Genomic DNA, 12,425 nt, shown 5'->3' on the forward strand with positions numbered 1-12,425 from the left:
AAAGTTGCTCCTTGTCAGTACGTGCCTCAGTTTCCCCATCTATAAAACGGAGGCTAAAGCACTTCGCCAAGGAAAGTAAATATTGAGATGTACTGATGAAACGCTCTCTGTAAGAGCTAGGGAGGATTACACAGTGCAAGCCATAAGCATTTGGGGATCCAAGTCCAACCAGCCTGAAGTCAAGGTCTGACTCCATGTCTCCAAACCGCAGCGATCTTGAGAGGTGCCCATGACTGATGCTGAAGGTGGCATAACACTGCAGAACAGATTTGTCCTGCCGTGATGGCTGCTGGCCTACCGGGAGCTGAAAGCAGGAATCAGAATTCACACAAGCGGGAACAGAAAAAGGAATAATCTTTATTTGTGAAGTTTGTTAACAGATGGAATATTTCAATGCTAACCCAACAACACGGGTGATGAATACAGACTGCGTGGCGCATTTGTTCACTTACAGGCGCCTAGTCACAGAGAAACACTGAGATGGCTCGAGCACAAGGAAACATGCAGTTAAATCTGCTCCCCGGCAGATCTGAACATGAGCCCTGCAGCCCAGCAATCACTCCAAGACTCAGCCCCCCCCATCCCACCCCAGTGTAGCGACATTTAAAAAGAGACTAACAAAACAGTGTGAAATAAGTTAACTAGTCACATTTGCTCAGTTGCCAGCTTTCAAAGCTACCCCCTAAGTTGTCTTTGTTGTTTAAGAGGGTAAATAACGCAGGCCTGCTGAGAGAGACAATGGGGCAGGAAGCCCATGAGAGTAGCTATGGCATTGATCAATTGCGGGGAAGGGAAAGGCGGGGGGGGCAGGGTTTGGGTTCCTGCAGATTTCAGAGGAATTCCCACCCACTCCCCAAGAGATGGAGCCAGACACCCCTCTTGGTGCCACAGAGAGGTGCTCCTGAGTGGGAGCGCACACACCACCCAATCCTAGCTCTGTAAAGTATCTCTTCTAGCCGGTGCATAACAGGCTTCCTCGCCTTTGGGTCAGATCAGGTCTCCTCTGAAAGGTCATGGAAACAGTTTCTCCCTGACATGCACAAAACAGTGCAGGATGACAGGGCTCCTGGGAGGACATGGCATGTGGCCTGCATCCAAGGTTCATGCTTGCCTACATGGAGATGTCAGTTCTCTCTTTAGCTCCCTGCAGGGCCTCTGACCAGAAATCAAGGAAGCGGGGCAGAGGCACTTTGACTCCTGGAAGCGCAGTGTCTGCGGACACACTCCAACCCCTCCCCGGACACCTCCCCCCCCCTCAATTAACTTTACAGACTGCATAAAGCCAGCAAGACACCACACAGGTCACGCTCCCACCTCACCCTCCCTAAACCAACACTGAGATATAGGACAAAAAGACAGCCAGTGACCAAAGACTACCAGTAACAGAGGGGCTAAAGTTTACAGGTAGAAAAATCCTCCCACCGCGCTTTTTTAAAAAAGTGTATATTTTAGAAGCTACAACTGAAGTTTGTTTCTTTAAAAAGTGAAGTAACTGAATTGCAAGGACGCCCTAGGATATTCTTGATGCTACTTTGCAAAACAAAACGTCCAGGTGATCTTCTCAGATACACACCACCTGACAGGAGAGAGAAGCCAGTTAGCCATTGCCGGGAAGTCCCCAGCCCAGGCAGTTTTATTTCAGACAGCTATGGGGGCACTGCACTCATAGGCAGTACAGTGGTTTAAATGGCCTAGTGGTGAAGGCACTGGACTGGGACTCAGGAGATCAAGGCTCAACTCCCAGTTCTGTGTCTGTGTGTGTGTGCTGTCAGGCAAATCACATAGCATCTGTCCACACAGCAGTGGGGAGGCTGCTTCTCAGTGTGGGTAAACAACCACTCACTAGCTGTGCTCAGGGCAGCAGGCTAGAAACAGCACGGCCGCAGCAGCATGGGCTAATCAACTGAATACAATCCCCTGGTTCTACACACTGATGCGGCTAGTCTGAGCTGCTGCCCGTGTGCGAGCTCAAGATGGGCTCGCACGTTGGCTCACCTGCACTGGGAAGCACCCCCCCAAGCTGTGGCGCAGACACACCCTAAGGCCTTGTCTACACTACGAAGTTCCATTAGCAAAAGTCTGACGCTTTAATTAAAATCGCCGTTGCAGGTCCACACTAGCTCCTTGTGTCGGCAGAGCGCATCCACACAAACAGCTCTTGCAAAGACGCAGAGCAGTGCATTGTGGTAGCGATCCCACTGTGCAACTGGCCACAGGGCGCTTTGGGAAGGGTTTGCAACACCTCACAGGGCAGGGACAGCGTCACATGACGCAGGTTTCTCAATCCCATGGTTCCAGGGGCATCCTAGTAGATTGTCAGCTGCTTTTTCAACCGAAGTGTGGGGGGGGAGGGAGAGGAGAGTGGCGTGGCAGGGGAGACAGTAGGCTGACTGTCCTATGCTGAGGCAGGGGGAGAGTGACGAGCCCACACACCCGAGCCACCGGCTCTGCTTGGCACAGCAGTCTCTCGCCTTGCCTGCCTGCAGTTCTGAGATTCCCTCCGAGTTCTCCCACAGCCTCCTCAGCTGCCAGGAGCAGCATCCTGAGCAGCTCTGAGCTGCTGGTGCTGAGGAATGTCAAAGCAGCCCAGCAGTCCCATGAGGCCAGAAGTAGCTTTGTAGTGTATACGCCTTTTGTTGGCAACGTAGTGTAGACAAGACCTAAGTCTTCGCTCCCTCTCCAAGATGGAGAGGCTCATCCTTTCTCCCACCTTTTGTCTACTTAGCTTCCTTGGGGCAGTGACTGTGTTACTCTGCCACCGTGCCTAACACAGGCGTTGTTACAACTAGCGACTATTAAGAGTCCGTTTAAGGCCAGAAGGGACCACCAGATCGCCTAGTTTGACTGCCTGTGCATCATAGGCCACCCAGCCCCTGCACACTAAACCCAACAAACAAAATGAGACCCACGTATTACAGCCCAGAGACTAGACTGACATCACAGACAGAGAACAGGAAAGATGGAGGCGCACCAGGGCCTGAAGCCCTGCAGTTGGGCAAAGGAGCTTAAGTGAGGACCCTGTCCCCAGTGTTAATGATTTGGGCTATTCGCATGAGGGGCAAGGGATTGTTTTTTGTTTGTTTTTGTTTTTAACCACTGTCCCTTTGATACAATGGCTCCAAATCAGTAGCACACGGACCCCTGCGAAGCCGTAAGTACCTGCTGTTTCCCATTTCCTGCTGCCTGTCTGCATCCACTAGCTCCCAATGGGTGACACCAGACCCCACAATCCATTACCCAGGGCTGGAGCTGCCTACGCTTCCAGCAAGAGGAGTTCAGCTGGCGGTGGGGAACCCCAGGGGCAGAGGCAAGGGAGAGCAAACTACACCACGTTCTGCAAAGTGCAGACAGCTGAGGTTGTTGCTGAGATGCCTCACCTGGCCGCCCGCTCCTAGTTAGCATTTCTCTGGCGGACGTTCTTGTCCTTGTGGTTTGGGGGATTGCTTTTCCTAGGAAAAGGGGGAGAGAAGGCAGTGAAAGGAGAGCCAGGACTTCCTAGCACAACAAAGAAGTAACTGCCTGGCTTCGTAGAGAGCTAAGGAGCCAACTCCCTCCTCACTGATGGAGCATGGCTCTAAAGTGGACAGATGTAAAGACAGGCATCCAGGACACAGCGAGACACAGTTATGAGCCACCTGAACACGAAAGTCTGCTAAAGTCACTGTTCCCAACTGAATACCGTGAACAAAGACCACACTGATGACAAGCAGTTGGGAAGGCGTTTCTGGGAGCCAGTTGGCTTACTAGGGCAGTGGCTCTCAACCTTTCCAGACTACTAAACCCCTTTCAGGAGGCTGATTTGTCTTGAGTACCCCAAGTTGCACCTCACTTAAAAACGACGTGCTGACAAAAATCAGACAAAAAACATACAAAAAAAGGGTCCCAGCACGCTAGTACTGAACCATGGCTGACTCTCACTTTTAACATATAATTATAAAAGAAATCCATTGGGATATAAATACTGTACTTGCATTTCAGTGTACAGAACAGTATGAACAAGTCATGAAATTTTAGTTTGTCCTGACTTTGCTAATGCTTTTTATGTAGCCTGTTGTAAAACTAGGCAAAGAGCTAGATAAGCTGATGACCTTTGCTAACCACCAGGGGTACATGTACCCCTGGTTGAGAACCACTGCACTAGGGCACTGGCCAGTTTGTTCATGCCCACAAGTATGCAAAGCACATCACTGCCTCTGTGCCATGTCATATAATGAGAGAGTTGGTACTCACAGTGGTGCAGACCCTCCATCATCATCTTCAGGCCCAGGATCGCATAGTAAGAAGGAAAAAGAAAGGTCAGGATGCAGCCTTTAGCCAAACGTCACGTCCTGTGCACCCCACCCAGCCACCGGTCCCCGAACCTTAAGAGCCAGCATTCTGAACAGGCCTTTCTATATAGGCTGCTGCATATTGGCAGAGATTACAGTTAAGATGCCGTCCTATCCTGAGCATCCCAACAGGCGATATAGCTGTCAGTTCAGCAGGGTCTAGGGATTTGAATTTAAGGCCAGAAGCAGCAAGAGTTGTATTGTTCCTAGGTGGTCACCTGTTTTTTGGCAAGCAGTGGGCTTGGCTGTCCCACGGATCCCCCTTTCTGGGATCCCTGAGGACCAATAGCTGCCAAGGAGAACTAAACTTCACCCCCAACCCGGAGGAATTCTTGTACCACATTAACTGAGGTGGATCTGAAAGCCACACTGCTGGGGATCCATGAAGCAATGCCTGGGCAGCTGCTTACTAACAGTCAAAGCTGGAGCGTAAGCAGCCTTTACAGCTTCAGTGTGCTTGGCATAAAAATCAAGCCTGTCACTCCCAAGAAGTATAACTCCTCTTTGGCACAGAGCGGAGTGACTTGCCGAAGTCAGCAGCAGAGCCACAATTACACATTTCCGGCCTCAAATACTGGACGTCGATCCAGCCGAACGTCCCAGAGCCCAAGCACTAACACACCCAGACCCTGACAGCAAGCAAAGATTGCATTAAATTAAACAGGAGACTTTCAGGGAAGTAGGGGGCAGCATCAGAGGTACTGTGCCCCCGTCCTATACACATTCTGCCAAACACCATGCGCTGGCTACATCAGCAGCACTGTAACTAGGGAAAGACATCTCCGGTGTCACCTGACTCGCTCAGACCTTTCACCAGTTCATTGGTATCTGCCACCCTTTAACAGGAGAGGGCTGAGACACATCATTTCCATGGCCCACACTTCCCCCACGTGCCGCCCAGCATTAAGGCCCAGGGAACTGCAATGGGGCACTCTGAAGATGATATGCAGGTGGTGAGAGGACTGATGCAGAGGGACAGCAGGAGCTGTCTCTTCCACTTACCATGTGAGGTCCCACCCAGCAGCAGAGAAGGGAAGAGAGTGGAAAGATAATGCCAGCAGGGACATTGGTCACAGCCATGTTCTCAGCCATCCCAGAAACCCACCCACCACATAACCTTTTGGGCTCAGGATAAGCTTCTTGCAATTCCCTTCATCAGAGGGCCAGAGTTTGAGGCATCTTTTTACAGAGGCAGAACTGACTGGTCTGCAGCTAATTTTAGGAATCTACAATCCCCCTTTCAGAAGTTCTTGGGAATGTCTGCTCAAGGGTTTCCGATCAGATGACCCACACTACAAGTTGCCGAGTAATTCTTCTCTGCAATGTGATTGGCTACTACCAATGTGACACATCACTGTAGTAGGAAGAGATGGAGGATCTCAGACTTTTGGCTACGATCAGGGATGAGTTTAGCCAACACAGGTCCAATCAGAGGCTGTATCTATCCCTGGCTGGGGCAGGAGGCACTGACCAGAGCAGTTTTCCCCTTTAACAGCTGATCAGAAACCCCTCCGGCAGCATCTCTGCAAGAAAGGAAGCCCCCTCTGAAATCAAGGTACTTTCATCCCCACCCTACCCAGAACTGTTACACCCATATGCTGCAGAGTTCCTGGGTTAGACGCGACCCCTAAACTCCAGGTGCACCTTACCATCAAGGACCTCATCTGGCTTTCTCCTTTTCTCATAGATGAAAATGATGGTGACGAGAATCAGCACCTCAGCCACAATGCCCAGAAAGGGCCAGAGTGCTGCCAGGCGACTACGAACCCGCAGGCCCACAACAGCGCCGCTGGTGCCCAACTCATTGGTGGCATTGCAGATGTACTCGCCCGGGTCCTTCTCGATGTCCAGGTTAGCAATGCGCAACTCTGTCTTGTTCCCGCTGGACTTGATGATGAACTTCTCTGTGCCATTGATGATGGCCTGGAAGGGGGGGAAGGAAGCGAATGATCAGGGGCAGTCTCTTGTGACTGGACCACTAGCAACTCCACCCCACACAGATCTGCCTCGCTCAGATGCACCTTCAGAGCTGCCTACCTCAAGGTTACAGCTCCAGGTGAGGGATAAGCTGCCACCCTCCCTACCACTCTTCCGGGAAGAGAGGTCCCCCCCAAAATGCTCACCTCATTCACATCACTTTTGATCTTGTACCAGGTCCACTGACTGACAGGAGGATAAGAGTTACACCTGCAGATCATAACGCCAGTGTCCCCCTCGTTCCCATGCTCAGATTTCTTGTAGGCCGTCACATGTGGCTTAACTGCAGAGAAAGGCAGCTCAGACAAGAGGGACTTGGCCAGCCTGCTTGGGCTGTGAATTCTATAGGCCAGCTAGCCAGCGCCATGGGCAAGGCAGCCATAGGCTTATATGTCAGCCCAAGAAACAGGCCTCTGGCTCCCATCCCTTCTCTCAGAAGGCCGAGCATTCGAGGTGCTTCCCAGGCAGGCGATGAGAGATTCATGGCTCAAGACCACCTGATCAGCTATTAGTTATCTTCACCCCTGCCCATACGTCCATGGGGATCATTCCCTTTGTTCAGGAAGGCAGAAGGTTGATGCATCTTTGGTTCTGTTTCCCCAGGCAGCCAAACTGTTCTGTTTACAAGCCGCCTGAAACTAACGCTAGAAGAAGCTGCCTAGTAGGAATCTATCCCATTCCTTCCCCATTTACTACCAAAAGCAGCTGTAAATTGCCAGAGTTGAGGGAGCAGATCTGTCCACCCCCTTTACGCAAGAGGAGATACTAAAATAGTTACCTGTCACGTACACAGTCCTACTCACAGGGGGGTCCGTTTCAAAGATACACTCATACACCCCTGAGCTGTCTCCATTCACCTCCCCTATTCTGTAAGAAGAAAGGGACATAAGCAGGGAGATTTAGGGGATGTCATGGTCTGTCATACTACCGGGGCAGGGAGACCATCCCATCATTAGCTCAGAGGCTGGAAACAAACCGTCAATTCCAGGCTGTAGAAAGCAGGGCTGAGCTTTCACCTATGGGAAAGAGAAATAGGCTGACTTTTCCACTTAGGCACTTGAATTGGAGCTAAAAAATATGAAGCCCATCCATATGTTTAGCGGAAGCCCTCCATACAAGCCTTCCCTCCCCTTAATCTGTACTGGGCCTAAGGTCTGTCAACTCACAGCACTGTCCACCCAGGCCAGATTGCTTAGTTTTAAGGTCCTACCCAGACAGATGAACCTGTAAGCCCACCATCCAGATTTCATTCCTTCCTATCTCTGGCCCCGTCATCCACCAAGGGTATGCCTACCCTGCCATTAGACACTCATGGCTGGCCTGTGCCAGCTGACTCAGACTAATGGGGCTCAGGCTGAGGGGCTCTGATTATGATGTAGACATTCAGGCTTGCACTGGAGTCCAGGGTAGAGAACACTGCGAGGTGGTCCTAGCCCCTTAGCCATGCAAGCCTGAGTCAGCTGGCTTGGCCTGGGGTGTCTAATTGCAGCATAGACACATCCTAGGTGATGACACTGCGTTTTCTTTACTCTGCAGTTAGTGTGGAGCTGTGAACAACAGGACAAAACTAGTCAGCAAAACCAAGGTTCTGAAGCACCAGAAGTGAGGCTATACTCAGTGTAAACTATCTCCAGCACGCTTCTCTTTCTTTCAGGCAACAAAGGCCTCAGAGGCTAATTTAAAATTAACTCAGTGGAGCAAAGCTATCACAAGACGTGCAACCAAAAAAAATTTAACAACCGAGTTAGCAAGACTCCAGATAGGCTGTCCAACCTCTCACGTGAGACATCAACCCTGTGACCGCTCTGCAAATCAGACAGCTAAAGCAGCAGCAGGATGGGTTTAAAAGAAAGTTACTGGGGGAGTGGCTGCTCAGCTCCCGTTCAGAAATGCCCACCAAGCAAGGGCTGCACATGGGGCTATGCAGCAGCTTTCAAAAGTAAGAAAATCAGATTAGGGCAGAATAATCCCCCTGAATCCAGAACCTGCCGTGTGTGTCTTGGGGGGGGGGGGTTGCAGCGACAGGATTTGATGGATTAAAGCTGCCTCACAACAAATGCTCGACTCTGCACGTGGTGATCCCCAATGCAGGGGGCTGAGTTTTAGTGCTGTTACTGCACAGACACAATGGGCGGTTTTGTTAGTTTTGCTGCGCTCGGAGCTTTCCCCCTTCCAAAAGCCACTCGAGCTAAGGAATTGAGGTCACGCGAGGGAGGCTGGGTTAGAAATACTTTAATCCTTGTTCAGCTCCCTGTTGCTATGGGGAGAGAGGCATGTCAGCTCTGCCATACAAAAGGACATGATGCCGCTCTGGCTGGCTAGGCCAATGCCAGCAGGGGCTGATGGTAATGAGACTGGAAAGCTCATTGCCCCTGTACAATGGGGCTGGTATTCCAGTTCCTCTCAGCCAGAGCCTGGGACTAGAAAGGCTTGGGCAGTAACCGTTGTAACTAGCAGGGCCGCTCTCTGGGGACAGTGGACAGAACCCTGGAAGCATACCAGAGGACTGCACAGGAAAATCTTTCCCGACTCAAGTGCAGACAAACAAAACACATCCTGGAGTCTCCTGCACCACATGTGGCCCTCTGCAGGAGCGGGACAAGTTCACTTCCTGTCCAGAGAGTGGGAATGCTGGTTTGGTTTATCTGAGTGCCTTCGAACACTTGATTTTCATCAAAGCCATTTCCCGAAGCTTATCACAAGGAACCTTGCTGAAGCAGTTCGGCCCAAAGTCAACACAGCAGACAAGCAAGAAGCAACGAATTTAGGACACTAGAACACATACTTCTAAATATACCTTTCACCAACGGGCTCAAGTCCCAGTCTCTCCATTGGTGTGAGAGAGATCTGACAGTTACCAAGTTGGGAACAGAACCCAGGTTCCTCATCTCTTAGGCCCCCTGACACACACAGCACCTCTATACAATGCTGGAGCACTAAAATCCCCCCGAACTTTCCCAGTCCTGCAGAGGACTTCCTGGCCTTCAGGATAAGTTTTAGGACTCCAGGGTTGTATCTGAGCACCCCCCCAACTGCACTCACGATTGCCACTTCAGTCCAGGAAATCCAACAGTGATCCTTTGAATTACTGCATGAACTTCAGCATGTTTTATCTCCAGACAGTCCATCCCACTGCATGTTCAGGAGGGATAGGGTGCAGAGGCATAGCAGAGGCCAGATATTTAAATAGCCTGATCTTGTACTGCTATAGTTTAGAAGTGGGAAGGAATTTCCTCTCTGGGGCAAACTGGCAGGGACCGTGGGTGTAATGGGGTTGGGGAAAGGAAGTCAATTTCCCTGCTCAATGCTTTAGAAGGCTTCTTGGTAGCACAGGTATGGTGAAGTTGTCTGCAAACAAGAGCGTCCTGAGCCTCAGTGAGTCTTAGTCCTGATAGTCCAATGCTGTTATTGTCCCCAAGTTTGGATCCTTCTCTGAAGTACCTGTCCTATGTTCATAGTTAGTTCCACAACATTGCAATTTGGGTCTGGCTGACCTGAAGTATCAGCTGCCTTAGAACTTTTCTTGGGACAGACCAGAGCAAGGACAATATTTCCCCCACTGCCACCGCCACCGCCCTCAGACACCTACTTGTAGGTGGTATAGTCAGATGTTTCCTTATCAGATGTCAAGATCTTGTCTCCTTTCTTCCACATATGGCCCGTGATCGGAGATGGAGGTTCGGAAATGTTACAGGAAATCACAACATCCAAGCCAGAAGTCACATTTGGGGAAGTTTCTACAATGGGATCTGTATTCATAACAAACCTAAGTTAACATGTGGCATTTACATATTTCAGCAGCCATTTCACCTGCCTTAGGACCTTTAAAACAAAGACCCTGTATATCACTCACTGTCTCCACTGCAGCTTTTCACTTACCCTCATGACTTATAAGAAACTGATAAACGGTATCAGCAAGGGAGGAGCAGGAGGAGTCAGACAACTAAGTCTTGAGCACATTTGGCAAAAAGACAACTTTGTTCTCTGCACATCCCTTAGCAGAGCAAGGCAGAATCAGTCTCCAAACCATCTCTAGACAGTTCGGAGACTCCTGCGCTGTCAGGAGTAGTTGTGTTTTATATTCCATCACAGCTAAGTGCCCATCAAAGCACTTTGTTTTCCATTGCATATTTGAGCAATTACAAGGGGAAAACCCTTTAAGCAGTGTTATCATTCACTCCATTTTTTCATACCTGAATCTGTCAGGGTTTAACAGATTTAATTTCACCTGGTGATTCAACAAAGGACCACAATCCCAGTCCCTTTTTTGGATGGAAGCACAATGCGAGTCTCAGAGACTGGAATCCAGCCTGCACATCTGAAATCAGTGTAGCTTCACTGACTTGGGTGGATTTACACCAGTTTAACAGGAGAATTGGGTCCTGACTCTCCAAAGCCTGACAAGAAAGTTGATCTAATCTGTTTTCCTGCAGCTAAGTGATCACTAGAGGAATCATTCTATTCACAGGGAGAGGAAAGAGTCTCTGGGAAAACAGTTCAATAAATGGAAACTATTAAGCAGTCAATATAAAACATGAGGTCTTCTACTCTCCTACCCCACCCCAGCCCTCTCTGAAGGAACATTTTGCAAAAGGCTGAAAAGCACTTAGGATGGTTAAAAAAACTGAAGAACTACGCCAGCAGTATTGTCTTCCACTGGATTTCTTTGCATTATCTAGAACATTTGCACTACCTAGAACATACACAGCAAATGCTACAACCATTTAGTTCCAATGATTTCAAGAACCAAGATACCATCTTAAGTAGTGAGGTTAAATTTGATTTCCATGCATTAGTCCAAGTTTCAGCTACCGAGAGGAAAAAGATCTCATCTTGCTCAAAAATTGGACTTTTAACTCTAAGTGAGAGAAAGTTTGGTCACGTCCACAGTACAGATAACTAAGTCACATTATCAGTGTCACACACAGACACATACGGCCATTTCAAAAATGGTTGTATCACCAGAAACTAAAAGAATTTGATGCCCACAGCTCGTACTGCTAGCAAGGAAGAAAGAGTAAAGCAAGACTGGTCACAGGAGCAGAAGTTGGAAGGAACTGTAGGGAAGGGCTGGTTTGTCAGTGGTGGTTACGGCAGAGTCTACCAGCAGAATCAAGACTCTAAATTCTGCGAGTCACCACTGGGACATCGAGGCATCTTAGGACAAGCAGCACATTCTAGTTCTTTGGGCTCTGAAAGGTACAGGACGGTGTTTTGGTTGGGAAGTCACAACCCTTTTTGAGCAGGGCCACTGTGAATCAAATCACAGACGGTGAAGGGGATCACAGGAGGGTAGGAGTCTCTCAGTTCTACAGCCAGGACGGAAGGGTGAGGAGAGTTTTCAGGAAGTCACAGGACACAAGTGCAGGGGACAGGCCTGGTAAAACACTCAAGACATCGCCGCATCTGAACAAGTGCCAAGGCCTCAGGGAAGCACTCACGTTCAATGACAAAAATGTTAGCCTGGGAACGGATCCACTTGACTTTGGGGCTCTTCGACAAGTGGTTGCGGTCGGGGTCGTTGCTAGCCCGGCACTCATATGTGCCCGAGTCGTTGATCGTGAGGTTTGCGATATAGATGGTGCTGGTAGAGTGCAGGTTATAGGTGGCGTTGATTTTGACACGGTCCTGCCGTGCGCCGTCCCAAAGCTGAGTATAGGTCTCGTTCGACTCATCTCCCTCAAACCACCATTGGACCTCAGGGATAGGATTGCCAATCGCCTCGCAGTGCAATTCCACACTGTCCTCGGTCAGTTTCTTTTGAGACAGTGGTGATTTTATAAAGCCAGCTATGAGTTGGAGAGGTATTAGTGCAAAGCATTAGTGCAAAGAGAATTCAGCCACACAGATTTTAGCTGTTTTAAGAAGGTGAAACACGTTATTGCTTCTGGTAAGCACACCTCCTCCTCACCTCATGTGTGCTATATCCAGCCACACTGTTACATATAGCGACCCAAAACAATGCTTTCCGCTAGCTCTGCTAGTCTGCATTTTACAGGCTACTACAGAACCAGAGTCCCCAACCAGCACTGAACAGGGAGCTCAAACACACTGTTCAGAGCGGCGCATGCAACACAACAGCCACTGTCTACGCACTCTCGCACAAATGTGAGCACTCTC

The 12,425-nt window shown here is 49.7% G+C and overlaps 1 protein-coding gene across 1 annotated transcript; it reads right to left on the reverse strand.

Annotated features, from left to right (window-relative positions):
• Nucleotides 1-337: 337 nt before the first annotated feature.
• On the reverse strand, nt 338-12,122 carry BSG (basigin (Ok blood group); the record flags this gene model as incomplete). Its single annotated transcript, XM_030540354.1, has 8 exons — nt 338-1,576; nt 3,378-3,449; nt 4,231-4,255; nt 5,978-6,251; nt 6,452-6,588; nt 7,084-7,172; nt 9,895-10,054; nt 11,747-12,122. Coding segments are annotated over 7 exons (1,119 nt in total), but the record flags the coding sequence as incomplete, so codon positions are not given.
• Between the last annotated feature and the right edge of the window lie 303 nt (nt 12,123-12,425).

Source organism: Gopherus evgoodei, chromosome 22 (genome assembly GCF_007399415.2).
Source record: "Gopherus evgoodei ecotype Sinaloan lineage chromosome 22, rGopEvg1_v1.p, whole genome shotgun sequence".
NCBI classification, from domain to species: Eukaryota; Metazoa; Chordata; order Testudines; family Testudinidae; genus Gopherus; species Gopherus evgoodei.